This window comes from Schistocerca americana, chromosome X, assembly GCF_021461395.2.
Source record: "Schistocerca americana isolate TAMUIC-IGC-003095 chromosome X, iqSchAmer2.1, whole genome shotgun sequence".
In the NCBI taxonomy this organism is placed as follows: Eukaryota; Metazoa; Arthropoda; class Insecta; order Orthoptera; family Acrididae; genus Schistocerca; species Schistocerca americana.
Window position 1 is genome coordinate 1,010,327,726 of NC_060130.1, and position 19,284 is coordinate 1,010,347,009.

The 19,284-nt window shown below is 47.4% G+C and overlaps 1 protein-coding gene across 1 annotated transcript in view; it reads left to right on the top strand.

The window, feature by feature from the left end:
• LOC124554743 (src substrate cortactin-like) overlaps positions 1-19,284 on the top strand; it is a 160,503-nt gene that overhangs the window by 123,863 nt on the left and 17,356 nt on the right. The window contains exon 10 of the mRNA XM_047128390.1: positions 13,330-13,591. Within this exon, the coding sequence (XP_046984346.1) occupies positions 13,330-13,591 (262 nt within the window). The remainder of the gene's footprint in view (positions 1-13,329; positions 13,592-19,284) is intronic.

The following is a 19,284-nucleotide window of genomic DNA, read 5'->3' on the forward strand; positions in this document are numbered from 1 at the left end:
GCAATAAATCACACCAAGCTGGTGGTCGCACGGCCACCAGCGTCTCTAAGCGAGGTAGAATCGACTTCGATGCTGCGCAATATGACCCTCAGACGTTCCCCTCGTTGGCTGCGCCATGGGAGGGACGCCGGTCTAGTGCCAAGCGGGAGCCTTATGTACCGCAATACCTTGTCTGCAGCAGGACTGATGGTGACTCCTTTCTTCCGACGAAGCCTATGTTTTTTGTGGAACACCTGGAGGATAAGTTTGGGGAAGTGGCAGGGTTGTCAAAAATGAGGAATGGGTCCATCCTCCTCAAGACGTCCTCCCCAGCCCAGTCACGAGCGTTGCTCTTGTGTGATAAGCTGGGTGACGTCCCTGTTACCGTCACTCCCCACAGTAGCTTAAATATGGTCCAGGGGATTATTTACCATCGTGACCTCTTGTTACAATCCGATGACGAGCTGAGAGCCGACTTGGAACGACGTGGTGTGCATTTTGTCCGTCGTGTCCATCGAGGACCCAAGACAAACAGGGTGGCCACCGGTGCCTTTATCTTGGCCTTCGAGGGTGATGTCTTGCCCGAGAAGGTCAAGGTAATGGTTTACCGTTGCGACGTGAAGCCATACGTCCCTCCCCCGATGCGGTGCTTCCAGTGCTGGAAGTTTGGGCATATGTCCTCCCGTTGCCCATCCAGCGCTACATGTCGAGATTGCGGACGCCCGTCTCATCCCGATTCTCCATGTGCGCCCCCGCCTGTATGTGTCAACTGTGGGGAGCACCACTCTCCATGCTCGCCGGATTGCCCCGTTCTTCATAAGGAGCGGAAAATAATGGAATTTAAGACCCTGGACCGGCTTACTTATCGAGAGGCTAAACAGAAATATGAAAGGTTGTATCCTGCTTCCCTTCGAACATCTCATGCTGCAGCCACGTTATCGTCGCCCCCGCGAGCGACGGTTGTCGCTTCATCTGTGCCGCCTTCAGTGGGCCCTCGGGGCCATGTATCTCTGTCTGCCCCCCTCGTGCCTGGGGGCAAGCCTTCCTCTATTGCCCCCTTAGCAGTTGGGGGCAAACCCTCTTCTGTCGCTCCCCCCAAGCTTACTTCGGGAGTGACATCTGCTCCACAACTGGGAGGCTCGATTCCTCCCCCTCCTTCTCCGGCGGCGTTGCCTCCGCCGGTTCCTCCCTCGCGGAAGGGGTCCCTCGGGGCTCTCCCTTCCTCCGTTTCTTCTCCTTCCCAGCCAGATGTCAGCCAGTGGCTGAAGGTTCCGCCACCTGCTGATCGTAGGGCTTCTGCGTCGTCGTCAGCCTCCGACGCTCCTTCAGAGAAGCTCTCCCAGCCCTCTCACCCTAAGGGCAGACGCGAGAAGAAGGAACGGAATGTGTCCAAGAAGAAGGACGTTCCGGCGGTTTCAGCACCGCCTGCTGTACATAGTCCTGGCTCCGGGGATGAGGTGGAGATCCTCGCCTCTGCCGCGGATCTCGCCCTCACGGAACCCTTGGGGGCCTCTCCTATGGACTCAGCTGACTCTCCCCCAGTGGCGGCAGTTGGCTCTGACGCGCTGTCTGCCTCTTAGTCGCATTCACGCCCTCCCAGTCCCTTCGTGCTTCCATTCTCCAATGGAACTGCGGCGGTTATTTCCGCCACCTGCCTGAGCTCCGGATGCTTCTGAGTGATTCCCCTGTTCTCTGCGTTGCTCTGCAGGAAACTTGGTTTCCTGCACTACGGACCCCCGCCCTTCGCGGTTATCAGGGATACTATAAGAACCGTGCTGCCTGTCATCGAGCGTCAGGTGGGGTTTGCCTCTTTGTTCACAACTCTGTCTGTAGTTCGCCAGTACCCCTTCAGACACCTTTAGAGGCAGTTGCTGCCAGGGTTGAGCTCTCGCCGGCTATTACTGTTTGCTCTGTTTACATTCCTCCGGATGGGGAGCTCCCCCGACATGTCTTGGCTGCACTGCTGGCTCAACTTCCGCCACCTTTGCTGCTTCTGGGCGATTTCAATGCCCACAACCCTCTATGGGGTGGGACTGTCTCCGATGATCGTGGTCGGGCCGTGGAGCATGTGTTGGCTCAGCTCGACCTTAGCCTCTTAAACACCAGTGCTCCCACGCATTTCAGTGTGGCCCATGGCTCGTTCTCGGCCATCGATCTCTCTATTTGCAGCCCTGGACTTGTCCCATCCCTCCACTGGAGGGTGCATCCTGACCTGTGTGGTAGTGACCATTTTCCCATCTATTTGTCACTGCCACAGTGTCATTCTTCTGGGCGCTTGCCCCGCTGGGCTTTCCACAGGGCTGACTGGCCAGCTTTTACTTCCGCTGTAACCATTGCGTCTCCCCCACAGGGTGACATTGACGAGGTGGTCCGTGTTTTAACCACGTCCATCATTTCAGCGGCCGAGGCTACCATCCCCCGTTCCTCTGGCCTCCCTCGGCGGAAGGCTGTCCCCTGGTGGTCGCCGGAGATTGCTGAGGCTATTCGCGACCGTAGGCGGGCTCTCCAGCGTCATAGGCGGCACCCGTCTCTGGAGACCCTCATCGCCTTTAAGAGGCTCCGTGCCTTCGCCCGTCGACTTATTGCACGGCGTAAGCAGGAGTGCTGGGAGAGGTACGTCTCCTCCCTGGGCTCCCATGTCTCGTCCTCGCACGTGTGGTCCCGTATCCGGCGGATTTATGGCTCCCAGACCCCTGTGGGTGTCCCTGGGCTCTCCTTGGACGGCGCTGTCTGCACGGACGCTGCCGCCATTGCTGAACGGCTAGCCGCGCACTTTGCTCAGAGCTCTGCGACTGCGTCCTATCCCCCCGCCTTTCGCTCTCTAAAGGAGCGAGCCGAGCGGACGCCGTTCTCATTCCACACGCGTCATTATGAAACATACAATGCTCCTTTCAGCGAGAGGGAACTCCTCGCTGCCCTCGCCGATTGCCCTGATACAGCACCAGGACCGGACTGCATCCACGCGCAGATGCTGAAGCATCTCTCCAGGGCCTGCCAGAGACACATCCTCACCATCTTTAACCGCATTTGGAGCGAGGGCGTGTTCCCGTCGCAATGGCGAGAGGGTCTTATTGTCCCCATCGTGAAGCCCGGTGCGGACCCACTGGCGGTGGACAGCTATCGTCCCATTACCCTCACCAACGTTTTGTGCAAATTGCTCGAACGTATGGTGGGGCGGCGTTTGTGTTGGGTCCTTGAGTCGCGCGGTCTCCTCGCTCCATCCCAGGGTGGCTTCCGTCGGGGCCGGTCTGCAGTGGACAATTTGGTGCGGCTGGAATCTGCCGTCCGTACGGCTTTTGCCCGACGTCAGCACCTTGTTGCTGTATTTTTCGATCTGCGGAAGGCGTATGACACCACATGGAGGCATCACATCCTCGCCACGTTGCATGGGTGGGGTCTTCGTGGTCTGCTCCCGGCTTTTCTTCAAAGCTTTTTATTGCACCGCTCTTTCCGGGTGCAAGTCGGTGCCACCTCTAGTTCCTCTTATATACAGGAAAATGGGGTCCCGCAGGGCTCGGTGTTGAGCGTCTCGTTATTTCTAGTGGCCATTAATGGTCTGGCTGCAGCAGTGGGGTCGTCGGTGTCTCCTTCTTTGTATGCTGACGACTTCTGCATCTCATTTAGCTCCACGACTACGGGAGTCGCCGAACGCAGGTTGCAAGTCGCCGTTCGCAAGGCAGCATCATGGGCTCTGGCTCATGGTTTTCAGTTCTCTGCTGCCAAGACTCGGGTTATGCACTTCTGCAGGCGTCGGACGGTCCACCCTCATCCTGACCTTTCCCTCGACGGCCACCTGCTTGAAGTGGTGGACACTTGCCGCTTCTTGGGACTCGTGTTTGATGCCCGGCTCACATGGGTTCCTCATGTTACTCAGCTGAAGCAAAAATGCTGGCGGCACCTCAACGCCCTCCGCTGCCTTAGCCACACGTCTTGGGGTGCAGATCGCTGCACGCTACTGCAATTGTACAGAGCCCTTGTGCAGTCCCGGCTTGATTATGGGAGCCTGGCCTATGGGTCTGCGTCACCCTCAGTGTTGAAGTTGTTAGACCCCATACATCACTGTGGGGTTCGGCTTGCTACTGGCGCTTTTCGCACCAGCCCCGTGGATAGTCTACTGGTGGAGGCCGGGGTTCCCCCGCTGCGGATTCGCCGCCATCGTCTGCTCGCCGACTATGCTGTCCACGTCCATTGCTCGCCAGGCCATCCCAATCGTCGCCTGCTTTTCCCTGCCTTGGTCCACCACCTGCCCGAACGGCGACCTCGGTCTGGGCTTTCCGTAGCTGTCCGTGTCCAGTCCCTGCTGTCAGAACTGGGGTCATTCCCTCTTCTGCCTCCCTTCCGGGTCCGTACACCTACGCCTCCCTGGTGTTTGTCCCGGCCGTCCGTCCATCTGGATTTGGCACAGGGACCTAAGGACTCGGTTCCGCCTGTGGCCCTCCGTCGCCGTTTTCTTGCGCTCCTCGACTCATTTCCGGGCTGTGAGCCTGTCTACACTGATGGTTCCCTGGTTGATGGTCGCACTGCCTACGCTTTTGATCACGCTGCCCATGTTGAGCAACGCTCCTTGCCGGCTGGCTGCAGTATTTTTACTGCAGAGCTGGTGGCCATCTTGCGAGCTCTTGAGCATATGCGTTCCTGCTCAGATGCGTCCGTCGTCATCTGCATTGACTCCCTGAGCAGCCTCCAGGCCATCGACCGCTGCTATCCCTCTTCTCCTCTGGTGTCCTCTATTCGGGAGTCTGTTTCCACCATTACCCACTCTGGTCGTTCGGTGGTTTTTGTTTGGACGCCAGGTCACGTTGGCATCCCGGGGAACGAACGTGTTGACAGGCTGGCCAAAGGGGCGATAGACGCCCCAGCTTTGGAGATCGGCCTTACGGCTCGCGACCAGCAGCTGGTGTTGCGCCGTAAGGTACTTGGGATGTGGGCTGCTGAGTGGCGTGGCATGACAGCCCCGAATAAACTACGGGCTGTCAAGGGGACGACCGATGTGTGGCGTTCCTCCCTGCGGGCTTCTCGCAGGGACTCGGTAGTACTGTGTCGGCTGCGCATCGGCCATACCTACCTGACGCACGGCCATCTGTTACGTCAGGAGGATCCCACCTTGTGTCAGTGTGGGTCCCGGCCGACGGTCGGCCACATTTTGCTGGAGTGTCCTCGACTGCGCACACTCCGGCAATCTTTTAATCTCCCGGGCACTTTGGCTTTGGTTTTATCCGACGATGCCTCCATGGCTGATACTGTTTTAAGTTTTATCCGTGGTAGCCCGTTTTATGGTTCGATTTAGGGAGGTCCTGCGCCTTTCCCTTTCTGTGTCTATTGTCCTTGTGTCTGTTGCTGTTCTGGTGTGCCGTGAGATGGTTGACTCTTTCCCATTTTTGATCTCGTGGTCAGTCAACCAGTCTCCGGCCATCTTCCTTTCTTCTGTTTCTTTCTGTCTGGTGTTCCTCTGTCCTGTTCTTGTCTGTAGTGTTTGTTGCTGCATTTGTGTGCTTTTAGCGCCTGGGGGGACGTCTCCTCCCCCTTTGGTTTTTATCTGCTTCGTAGATTATCGGCTCGCCTGATTTTGGAATGGGGGACTGATGACCTTCGCTGTTTAGTCCCCCTTAAACATCCAACAACCACCACCACCACCACCAAGGCCCGGTGCAAAATTGTCTGCAAATTCTTCACACAGACGAGAAACACTGTCTGAAGGCACAGTCTGATTCACTGATAGGACTTGATTTACTATAGACATGTTAAACAATTGAAATAAATCTAAACCAAACAAGTTCACTGCAGTAGAAGAACGAAGAACGTAAAATGACACAAGTTTTGTTTGTCCCTTGTATGTCGCAAGAAGAGTGCACTGTCCTAACACAGGGATAAGCTGTCCTGAATAACTTTTTAACTGAACATTTGCGGCACGCAACGGAGGTTTGCCCAGTTGTTTGTACGTGTCGTAATTGAGCAGTGAAACTGCAGCTTCGGTATCGAGCTGGAATGGTATGACCTTGCCATGAAAGTCCAAATCTACGAAAAGTTTATTGTCCTGCTGACGACAAGAGCGACTGTTTTGTGCAATTTGAACAGACACTGGTACAGAATCACTTGCTAATTGATGTGATTTCCGGCGACGTCGACGCACACTTTTTGTGGGACGAACACAGTCACTGTTAGAGAAAGTGGCACTGGACGAAGTGGAATTAACTACATGAATGTCCATGGGTGAAGGTCCACGAGCCTGAGTGTCCTTGGTTCGATTCCGGCGCGAAGCAAAAGGCCTGGAATGGTTGTGATTGTCTGATCTGAGCTTTTTCTGGCAAACACTTTGAACATGTCCTTTCTTATTACAGAAAAAGCAAATAGCTTGGCGTGACGGGCAATTGTCACGCGAATGTCTAGTTGCACACCGCGGGCATGATTTCACTGCATTTGTATGCTGGCGCGGCACACCTGGTTTAAAACGTGGCGGCAGCTGTGCGGATGTGTGCGAGGGCAGTTTACCGGGCCGCTTAGCGTGCCCGGCGGGCCGGTTAATGTTACACACGGCTGGCGAAGTTTCAAATGATTCCTGAGCAAAGTCAAGTGTGTCTTGTCTATCCAATATGTCTATCACATGTTGAAGGGAGGGATTAACTAGTTTCAAAATCTGTTCCCGTATGCGAACATCAGAAACATTCTGTGCTATTGCATCACGCACCATAGTATCGGAATAAGGCAGTCCACAGTCACATTGAAATGCACACTCCCTAGTAAGTCCTTGCAATGTTGCAACCCACTCCCGATTAGTTTGACCGGCCGTACGTTTTTTACGAAAGAAAGTATACCTTTTTGCAACTACATTAACTGTTTCTTTGAAATAGGCGTCCAATGCCGACAAAATTTCTTCGTATGACAGAGTTGCTACGTCGCGTCGGGGAAACAATTTCACTATCACACGCTAGGTGGACACACCTACACATGAAAGCAAAAACGGCTGCCGCTCATTACCTTGAATTCTGTAGGCGGCGAGATGAAATCCAAACTGGCGGGACCACTCGGTCCACGATTCCACGTCTGGGTCGTAGGGCCTAAAAGGGGGTGCAACTGCATGTTGTGGCTGCGGTAGCGATGAAGCGGCGGCGGCCGCATCGGTTTGCAGCGCACGTTGACCCTGGACGAGCTGTCCCAGGGCATCCAATAACGCCTGCGTCTGCTGATTCTGCAAGCGATAAAATTCGGACAGTACATCTGGAGATTGTGGCGAAGCCATGACACAAATAAATCAGAGCAAAGCAAGTAGAAAGAACACGATCCTTTAATCCTCGTCCCCAATCTGTTGTGGCGTAACAAGCTAGCTACGCCACACTGAGAAGGGAGCCAAAAGGCACGCGTACACACACGCCGACTGGCGTCAAGTCTGGAGCAGGATACGTTATGACTGCTATAAAGAAAATACGTAGCTTTGGAATATACTTAACTTTTAATCACTCCTTGTGATACATCTCTCTTGATAATACAAATAAGACTATCTTCAGATACGGTTAATGGCGCCTTGCTAGGTCGTAGCCATGGACTTAGCTGAAGGCTATTCTAACTGTCTCTCGGCAAATGAGAGAAAGGCTTCGTCAGTATAGTCGCTAGCAAAGTCGTCGTACAACTGGGGCGAGAGCTAGTCCGTATCTCGAGACCTGCCTTGTGGTGGCGCTCGGTCTGCTATCACACAGTGGCGACACGCGGGTCCGACATGTACTAAATGGACCGCGGCCGATTTAAGCTACCACCTAGCAAGTGTGGTGTCTGGCGGTGACACCACAGTTGTGAGGCAACAGGTTTGCCGGCTAGAAATGGACGAGGGAGGGGTGTCAGGTGCACAGGCTAGGCATGTGATACACAGGCACTAGAGCTGGTGGGGTGTGGTGGGAAATGAAGGTGATGTGGACATGTACATTGGACAGACATGGCAGGATGGAAGAGGAGGAAGCTGTTGGGTAGAGCATTTAGGGACAGTGGTTTAATGCAGATTAAATCCAGGAGGGTTACAGGAGTGAAGGATGTGTTGCAAGGATAACTCCTATCTGCATAGTTCAGAAAAACTGGTGGTGAAATGAAGGGTATAGATGACCCGGGTTGTGGAGCAGCCATTGAACTCGACCACGTCGTGCCACTGGGTGGTCAACTTTGTTCTCGGCCGCGGTTTGGCTGTGGCCATTCATTCTATCGGACAGCCGGTCGGTTGTCACACTGACGATAAAAAGCTGTACAGCGATAGCAGCGGATTTGGTATACGATGTGGCTACTTTCACAGCTGGCTCTACCTCCGATGAGATAGGATTATCCTGTAACAGGACTGGAGTAGAAAGTGCCGGGTGGGTGGATCAGACAGGTGTTTCAATTGGTTCTTTCGCTGTGATATTGTCTATATGGCAAGGGACTGAGAGGGGCATATGGACGGTCCAGGATGTTATGTAGTTTGGGCGATCAACAGAATACCAATTTAGGAGTAGTGAGGCGGATCCTGGATAAGGTGTCCCTCATTTCTGTGCATGATGGTAGTTAATCAGAGCCCAGTTGAAATGTGTGGTTCAGTTGTTCCAGTTTAGGGTGATATTTGGTGACAAGGGGGTCACTCCCTTGGAGCTGATTCTTGAGGGTGGCAGGAGGATTATGGGTGTGTTAGGTGATAGCATGGAAAACCTGTTTGCAGGCTAATTTAGAGGCTATTATCTGTGTTTTTGGGCCCTCGTGAGACCTCCAGAATTCTGCGCAGGGTAGTTCTCGTCACTGCATATATGCCAACCGGTGTGACAGCTATCAAAATGCATGTACTGTTGGTAGTTAGTGGATTTAGTATGGACAGAGGTGCGGATGGAGGGGGAAGGCAATGGAGAGGCAGGGAGGAAGGTGGCACGTTGGGTTGAGAAGGACCAGGTGAAGCAGATGGGAGAGAGAGTGTTGAGGTTGTGAAGGAATGAAGATAGGAAGTCTTGACCCTGAATTCAAATCATCAATTAACCTGAAGCAGGCAAGGAGCTTGGGGTTTTGCTAGGCTAGGAAGATTTCCTCTAGATGGCCTTAAAAATGTTGGCATAGGAGGTTGCAATGCAAGTGTCCGTGGCTGTGCCACAGATTTGCAGGAGAAGTAATCACTTGTTAGGGTATAGTTGGTAAGGTTAATGAGGAATGAGTTGTGGGTTTGAAGTCGGAAGGCCATGAGCGTGAGGGGTTTTGGTGTCGAGGAAGGTGGCATCGACAGTGGTGAGTAGGGGTCTAGGAGGTAAAAGGGTGGGGTTAGTGGAAAGTCAGTAGAGCAAGTGATTCGTATCTTTGATATGAGACGCGAGGTTTCAGGCAATTGGTTGAAGGTTTTGGTAGAGTGAAAATTTTTTCAGTAGAAGCGCAATATCCAGCTACAGTGGGTCATCCCGGATTGCTGGATTTGTAGAACTTGGGGAGCATGTAGAAGGTTGGTGTGCAGGGTGTCATTGGTTGAGAAGGGAGTTGGACTCAGGGGAAAGGTTCTGGGATGGCCCTGACATTTTAAGTAGGTATAGGAGGTTATGCTTAATGTTTGGGATAGGATCACTATGACTAAGTTTGTAGGTGGAGGTGTTGGACAGTTGCAGAAGCGTTCTGTTGGGTCTCACTGTGATTGATCACAACAGTGATGGAGACTGTCTGCAGTGGGGATGATTAGGTCAGGATCTATCTTGAATTTGTGTGTGGCTGTCTTTTCTTCTGCTGAAAGGTTAGTGTCTTTAGGGAGGGACCTGGTGAACAATGGTGAGGCCAAGTGGGAGATAAGGAATTCCTGGAAGATGACCGGGGTGTGATTAGGTGGGAGGGAGGGTTCACTGTTGGATGGATATGAACTGGGAGAGGCAAAGTTTTATTTTGGGATTAGGTTAGTAACAAAGAAATGTGTCCACTGCAGGGATCAGGAGGAAGAAAGTAGGTCTTTGACAAGCCCAGTTTGGTTAAACTTGGGTGTGGGGCTGAAGCAGAGGCATTTCAATAGAAGTGAAACTTCTCTAGTATTGAGATTTTTGGGCAGAGGTTAAAAACAGTGTTTCAAGTTTGTTTCAGTTCTGAATTTCATGATGTGTTGGGAGGAAGGTTTGAAGGATGTAGCAAACTGAAAACGTCAGCTAGGCAGAGTCTGGATGCTGTGAGGGATGGACAAGGGGGTCCACTGTGGGTAGGATAGGTTTTGGTGAGTATTTATGCTCCAAGGTGGGAGTAGGACATCAACAGGTTGGACAATATATGGAGGTAGCCTTAGTGCTCTTCCAGGTGTTGGAGGCAAAGGGTTTCAATTTTGGAGATACGGTGTACGTAGTTCGAATTGCGCAGTAATGTAAACATCGCACTTGTGGGAAAGAAAGTCAGGTCATTTGTTTTTACTCTATTCAATATGTACGTTATTCAAACAACAATATGTGGTCAGAGAAAGGAAAGAAATGTTGATTACTGAATATATATAACAGAGGAAATGTTAAAAAATGTCCAGTTGATGGACTACGAAAAGTGTGGGAAACCACCACTCGGTGGAACACCTCTTCATTTTAGAGCACATTGTGCAAAGTTTGCACGAAATACGAGGTACGAAATGAAATGACATGGGGATATACAGAGTTTAAAGTGCCATGACATCTACCACACTGCTTTCGAAATTAACGTCTCGTGCAGGGCTATTAATTTTTAGAACTGTATATATTTTCCTTTTGGAAATTCGTTCAAGGGGAGCATTTCTTCTTGTAATTACATTTTTTTACTGTCAATATTTACATTTAGGTATCATGTTATTACATTCCTTCTGAAGATGCCCATAAAGATTATAAGTTCTATTAGAGTATTGATTATTTCTAAAAATTTATGTTTATATTCGGATGTATTGCTTGAAATATTGTATTACAAATATACAAATAAAAAAAGGAATAAGAATTAAACTAATGTTAATGTCTGCAAGAGTAGTATCAGTGACATAAATGAGCTCGGGACTACACAACAGGTATCTGCATGTCGGTTTGTACTGCAATTGTCTCACGCATCCTCTGGCCCGCATCACCTCCAGTTGCTTGGGTGCAGATTTCATTAAACTGAATGGTACAGCAAGGGGTTAAGGAACAGTATCTGCACTGTGTTTTAGCTAGGAAAGGGACATGTTTCTGAACTTATGCAGATAGATGGAGCAGGGGTGTGTTTGGGTTGAGATGGTGCTAGGAAAACTTGTGTGGCTGTAAGGGGGACTGAATAACAGAGCCTGAGTTTGGAGAGTGAAAAGGATGGAAGAAATTGTGCTAAGACCAATAGGATGGTTCTGAGATGTGAGGGTATTTGATCCTGCGTAAGTTATTGTCATTCACTGGAAAGAAAAGAAGAAGTAGGTGGATTCGGACAGATGAAATGTAGTTACTTGTTGCTAGGCTAGTGTTTTAACTGTGATACAGTTTGTAAAATAACGTGTGTCACAGTCAAAATGGTCATAACTGGTGCTACTGAATGTTAAAAAAGGCACACGTGTTCCCACTGGTTGGTGCCAGTTAAGATTGTGGGTGATAAAGGCAAGAGGGAAAGATGTGGATAGATAGTACAAGAGAGACAAAGTAGATGTAAATCATGAGACAGTAACTAAGGACAGACAACACTGGGTTTACAATGGAAGAGAACCACTAGGTGGTATAAATGTAGTAAGGAGGAGTCTGGCAGAATGTAAATCTTTAGGAGCAAGGGAGACCACTCACCAAATAGCAGCAGCCTTGAGTCATCGTCAGGCACACACTAAAAAGAAGGAGAATTGCTAGCTTTCAGAATAAATCCTTTGTCGAGCTAGAGAACAAATATACATGTATTTTGGCGGATGGAGAAGGATTTTTTTGGGGGGGGGCGGTAGGGGTCAGGGACAGAGGTTGCAAGGGGGGGGGGGGGCCTTGCTAGAAATGCAGGATGGAGGGGTGGCAGGTGCAAGAGTCAGACACGTGATACACATGTACCGGGGCTGGTGGGGTGCAGCGCACAATGGAGGTGATGTGGAGATATGGATTGAGCAGTGTTGAAGGGACAGGCGAAGGGGAAACGTTTGGGTGGTGGGTGAGGGGCAATGGGTTAACAACAATTAAGGCCAGAAGGGTTGTGGGAGTGAAGGATGTGTTGCAAGGATAACTCCCATTTGCGTAGTTCAGAAAAACTGTCGGTGGGTGGAAGTATCCAGATGGACAAGCCTGTGAAGCAGTCATTGAACTTGAGCACGTTGTGCTCAGCTGCAAGATGTGCCAATCGGTGGTCAACTTTGTTCTCGGCAACAGTCGGCAGTGGCCGTTTATTCTGGTGGTGGTGGTTGGTTGGTTGTCACACCGACGTAGAAAGCTGTGCAGTGATTGCAGCAGAGCTGATCTATGACATGGCTGTTTTCTCAGATGGCCCTGCCTCTAGTGGGATACGATATGTCTGTAACAGGACTGGAGTAAGAAATGCTGGGTAGGTGGACTTGGCAGGTCTTGCACCTGGGTCTTCCACGGGGAAATAATCCCTGTGGGAAGGTGTCGGTAGTGAGAGTGGCTTAGGGTTGGACCGAGATGTTGTGTAGGTTGAATGGACAATGGAATACCACTTTAGGAATGAAGGGAATGATTTTAGGTAGTACGTCCCTCATTTCTGGACATGATAATAGACAATCAAAGGCCTGGTGAAGTATATGATTCAGTTTTTCCAGTCTAGCGTGATATTGGGTGATGAGGGGGTGACTCGTTTGTAACAGAGTCTTTAGGATGGTGGGAGGATTAGGGGATGTGAAGATATGGCAAGGGAGATCGTTTTGTGTGTCTGTGAAAACCCTCAACATGAATAACAGGTGCACCCATTTGATATGAAGGGAGTGCAGTTTAGATTATGAAATATTATCCGACATCATTATATAAAATATTCTTTTATCTTGGCTGAAGCTGTGAAAACACCTGTGTTCATCATCTGTGGCATCAAAAAATTTTTGGACAAATATCTGTGGATAATGTATGAGCAAATATTTTTTGGATTAATGTGGTTGATTTTATGTAATGTTGTTACATGTTAGTGGTAACAACTGTATGCAGTTTTTGCAGGACACATTGTTTCAAGGTTAATGTTTTTGCTCAAGCACATACTAACAGCATCACTATACACAAGACTGGACTAAATATCTAGGTGCCCGAAACAGACAGTGATATGGCAATCTGTTGGAGCAGAGGGCTGAAATTTTTTGAATATTATTGTAATTATGGATCAAGTGAAATTTTAGTGTTATTTCACTCAGAAATTTACTTTGTAAGTTTTTTATCAATAAGTGTACTTTTAATGTATGTAAATATCAAAGGGATATGTATTAAATTAAAGCTGTTTATATTTCATCAGCTGGTGACTCCCTCAGTACATCACGGACAAGAAGAAGAAGAAATTGCAGAACCACCTGACAAAGTGAGCCCACCTACACCAACAGTCATGACTACACAGAACCCACTAATTTCAGAGCCAGCAGTCACAAACCAGAGCACAGTTGCTGATGAACAGCTGCTACCACCTACAATAGAAGATAATCTGCAATCAGAAAATACTGCATTATATGAAGTAGAAGATACTGGCTATACTGCAGTAGCATTGTATGACTATCAAGCAGGTATTTAAATATGTATATATACAAATATTTTTAATTTGTTACTGTGTCTACAAAAGTAGCAAGACGGAACACACCAAACAAGATCAGTGTGATTGCTTTCATGTTATATCACCCATTTGACACTTCCCAAATACCTAGGACTGCATGATTTATCAGCAGATGATGCATGCAGAGCACAAGGTGTCTTTTGTAGTTGTAGGTGGTTATTTTATCAGTACCTGTGGTTTTCAAGTGTCCACTGAGATCTTTTGACATTGCACCCAGTGTGCCATGAATAACTGGGACCAGTTTTTCTCCATAGTTGTGATGTCCAATACACTGTATTTTAGTTTTTGTTAAGTCCGAAGTCCCACAGTAGTCTATTATTGTTATTCTCTCTTCCTTCTTTCTTTGTTATGACCAGTTAAAGAGTGCATTTGACCTTGTTAGCTTAGTCTGACAGATTCTGTTTCTTCTCCTCTTCCCAAAATCTCTTCGTGGATTTGGTGGATTGTTTCTTGCATTCCTTTGGTCGTGATTTTCCACATTCTCTGAGGGTATCTTCTGTGGCATTCCTGTCTTGCTTAAGTTCTTGTAACTAAGTGATTTTTACCTTCTTTTAACTTAATATATTAAGTAGTTTTTTTATTCTAGTGTTGTCTGATCTGGAAATGTGGCCTTAAAACTTCAAGTGTCATCTATGTATTGTATCAGCGAACTGTTCTACTGCTCTTTATTGGTCTGTAGTTTTTCTTATAATCCATATGTTATTTTTATTAATGGGACCATACATTTTCATAAGAATATTTCTCTCTACCTTTGACATTTCATCAATTTTTGAATGACCAAGAGATGTAGTTTCTGAGGTATGTAATGCTTAAGGCATGACGTCTATCTTGTAATGCAGACGTTCCACAGTACCAGACATTACTTATTTATTGTAGTGACTCCATGTTATTCTGTACATTTTCTGGAGTTTGGTGGCTCTTTGTAAATTGACTTTACTGTCTCACCAAAGACATACCATGATTTGACCAAGATATTTAAAAGAGGACACACATGAAATTAGTCCATATTTCATTTGTAGTGGGAATCATCAGACATTTTTATGTAAATTTTCCTTCAAATGAGTTTTTATGTAAATTTTCCTTCAAATGAGTTTTTATGTAAATTTTCCTTCAAATAAGTCTTCTCATATGATATTTGGAGGTCTGTCTTTGCTTCTGTTTTGTGTAACTTCTCTATGGCCTATATTGTTTCCTTGGTAATCATAGTGAAGTTAGCTAGATTGTCAGCAACAACTAGGACCTTCTCTTTGATTCTCTGACCCAAGGTCCTCATGTTGATACCCTTGATTTCTTTCCCCCATTCTCTAATAACTTTGTCTCATACAATGTTAAAAAGAAGCTGGGAGATGCCATCTGCTTGTTGAACTCCTGTATGTACTTGTGAGAGTATGGCAGATTAATTCTCTTGCTTTCCTGTACACTCTGAGCTCTTCTGAAGTGTCAAAAACAGTTTGTCTATCAACACAGTCATATGCCTTCTTAAAGCCCACAAATGTGACATATGTGTTGACAGTTCGATGTGTCCTTAGTGTTGTCTTTGGACACCAAATCTGCTCAGTTCATGATCTATCTTTTCTGAAGCCTGCTTTATACTGAGCAATCAAATGATCTGTTTGCTGTTCTACTATGTTTAAGAGAGCTTTGGATAGAACCTTGTCTGTAACTGACAGAGTCTCTGGAGTTGTTGGGGTCTGCCCTACCACCTTTTTATGTAACAGATGTAAATAACTGTTATAACTTCAAGTTGAACAAATATATTTCAAGGAAGACGCAATACATGAAAGTCACAGATCAAGTAAACAGAGTAAGACATCTTCAACTTTTGTGGTCCTGTCCTCCTCAGTTGCGCACAATACTACGGTATATTGATAATTTTCACTTATGGACCGTCTGACAGCAACTGAATAAAACACAATTTTAGTGCCATACGCGTTTCACCTTTATTTTCTGCAAGGCATCATCAGTGGCAGGTTGCGTAGGCAGTTTCTTACATATTACGCTCCTGTTGCATTTTTGGTGGTGTTCTTCTTTCTATGAGCGCCAATTTGCTGTTTTTTCCACATTCCACAGCACTATTCAGTATAAAGCAGGCTTCAGAAAAGATAGATCATGAACTGAGCAGATTTGGTGTCCAAAGACAACACTAAGGACACATCGAACTGTCAACACATATGTCACATTTGTGGGCTTTAAGAAGGCATATGACTGTGTTGATAGACAAACTGAACGCATTAAAACAAGCGTTCAGTGAATAGTGCTGTGGAATGTGGAAAAAACAGCAAATTGGCGCTCATAGAAAGAACAACAACACCAAAAACGCAACAGGAGCGTAATATGTAAGAAACTGCCTACACAACCTGCCACTGATGATGCCTTCCAGAAAATAAAGGCGAAAATTACCAATATACCAGAGTAAGATGTGTTTACACTTTAACAGTCAAATCATAACTGAGTCTGAGTCTAGCGGCCGCTGGCTGGCTGGCCGCTTAGGCGGTGCTGCTGCTGCTGCTGCATGGCTGGCAGACAGCGCCGCATGTAGAGGACACGCGTAACTGCGCGGCGGCACTTTGAAAGATCGGCGAGTCACAACAATAACTTTCTTCAGGCCTATGGAATCATTTGTTTTCCATTTTTCAATTAAGAGTACATAAATTCTTCTTATGAGGTCATCTCCTCCTATTTTTAACATTTCTGCAAATATGCCATCCTCTCGTGCCACTTTGTTATTTTTAAGTGCTTTAATTCTCTCTTACTTCTTGAATTTTTTGGGGATGGAAGTCTAGGTTTGGTACAGGCGTCTGAAAATGCAACCTTTCCACTGGTGGATCACAGTTCAGTAAATTTTGAAAATAACCAGCTGGTATCATGCAGTTCCCTTTATTTTTTATCCCTAGTTTTCCATTAATTACGCAGAAACACAATTTTGGAGGGTTTATACCCAGATAAATCCTCATGGCATGTCTTGTAGAAATTTCATGCATTGTTTTTCTGGATATCCTGCTCTATTTCTATAAGCTTGCTTTTGTTCCAGGAACATTTTTGTGCAGTGAATTGTTTTTGATGTTGATTTTTATATCTTCAGGAAGGACTCCCCCCCTTTCAACTGTTTGATTCCATTCCAGTGATCCAATGCTTTGATTCACCTATTGACAGCTTCATTGCTTGTCATTCATGTTCATGTTTCCTGGGTGGTGGTCTCAATTTCATGGTTGATGTTTGTAATGTTTTGTGGAGGTCCGGCCACACCTTGAGGTCTTCGTTTTGCATGTCATGAGTGGAAGCTTCGGTGTTCATCAGGCAGTTTGTATTAAGCTTTGGAAATCATTCACTTTAGGTCTGGATCTGTTTGGTAGGAACATGATTTTGATTTGTGTTAAATAGTTACCTGAATCAGTGACTTCCTTCTGTACTTAGACATTATGAAACTCATGCATGTTGTTGTGGTCTGATGTCCAAAGACTGGTTGATGCAGCTCTCTGTGTCACTCTGTCCCATACAAGTCTCTTCATGTCCTAATAACTACTGCAACCTACATCCTTTCGAATCTGCTTACTGTATTCATCTCCCTCTACAATTTTTACCTCCCACACTTCCCCCAATACTAAATTGGTGATCCTTGGTGCCTTAGAATATGTGTTATCAACTGATCCTTTCTTTTAGTTGGATGGTGTCCCAAAATCTATTCAGTACCTCCTTATTAATTACATGATCTACCCATTTAACCTTCAGCATTCTTCTGTTGTACCACATTTCAAAAAATTCTATTCTCTTCTTGTCAGAACTGATTATCCTCCAGAAAAATACTGCCAGAAAAGACTTCCTAACACTTGTATATTGTATATTTGATGCTAACAAATTTATGTTCTGCAGAAACACTTTTCTTGCTATTACCAGTCTATATTTTACTGCGCAAATAGCAAAACTCATCTACTACTTTAAGTGGCTCATTTCCTAATCTAATTTCCATAGCTTTGCCTGATTTGATTTGACTGCATTCCAGTACCCTTGTTTTACTTTTGGTAATGTTCATCATATATCCTCCTTTCAGGGTACTGTCAATCCATTCAACTGCTCCTCCAAGTCCTTTGCTTTCTCTACAAATTCCAACACTTTTATTTCTACTCCCTGAACTTTAATTCCTCCTCCCATTTTTTTCTTTGGTTTCCTTTACTGTTGGATCAATGTACAGATTGAATAACAGCAATGATAGGCTACAACCCTGTCTTACTCCCTTCTCAACCACTGCTTCCCTTTCATGTCACTCAACTCTCATAACTGCCATCTGGTTTCTGTGCAGGCTGTAAATAGCCTTTCACTCCCTGTATTTAACTCTGCTACATTCAGAATTTCAAAGAATGTATTCCAGTCGACATTATCGAAAGCTTTCTCCAACTCTACAAATGCTATAAACATAGGTTTGCCTTTCCTCAGCCTGTCTTATAAGAGAAGTCATAGGGTCAGTATTGCCTCATGTGTTCCTACATTTCTACAAAATCCAAACTGATCTTCCCCGAGATTGGCTTCTATCAGTTTTTCCATTCTTCTGTAAATAATTTTTTTGCAACCATGACTTATTAAACTGATAGTTTGGTAATATTCTCACATGTCAGAAACAGCTTTCTTTAGAATTGGATTTATTACATTCTTCTTGAAGTCTGAGAGTATTTTGCCTGTCTAATACATATTGAACACCAGATGGAATGGTTTTGTTATGGCTGGCTCTCTCAAGAAGATTAGTAGTTGTGACGGAATGTAATCTAGACCAGGAGCCTTGTTTTGAATTAAGTCTTTCAGTACTCTGTCAAATTCTTCTCACAGTATTATATCTCCCATCTCATCCTCATCTACATCCTCTTACCTTTCTACACTCCTGGAAATGGAAAAAAGAACACATTGACACCGGTGTGTCAGACCCACCATACTTGATCCGGACACTGCGAGAGGGCTGTACAAGCAATGATCACACGCACGGCACAGTGGACACACCAGGAACCGCGGTGTTGGCCGTCGAATGGCGCTAGCTGCGCAGCATTTGTGCACCGCCTCCGTCATTGTCAGCCAGTTTGCCGTGGCATACGGAGCTCCATCGCAGTCTTTAACACTGGTAGCATGCCGCGACAGTGTGGACGTGAACCGTATGTGCAGTTGACGGACTTTGAGCGAGGGCGTATAGTGGGCATGCGGGAGGCCGGGTGGACGTACTGCCGAATTGCTCAACACGTGGGGCGTGAGGTCTCCACAGTACATCGATGTTGTCGCCAGTGGTCGGCGGAAGGTGCACGTGCCCGTTGACCTGGGACCGGACCGCAGCGACGCACGGATGCACGCCAAGACCGTAGGATCCTACGCAGTGCCGTAGGGGACCGCACCACCACTTCCCAGCAAATTAGGGACGCTGTTGCTCCTGGGGTATCGGCGAGGACCATTCGCAACCGTCTCCATGAAGCTGGGCTACGGTCCCGCACACCGTTAGGCCGTCTTCCGCTCACGCCCCAACATCGTGCAGCCCGCCTCCAGTGGTGTCGCGACAGGCGTGAATGGAGGGATGAATGGAGACGTGTCGTCTTCAGCGATGAGAGTCGCTTCTGCCTTGGTGCCAATGATGGTCGTATGTGTGTTTGGCGCCGTGCAGGTGAGCGCCACAAT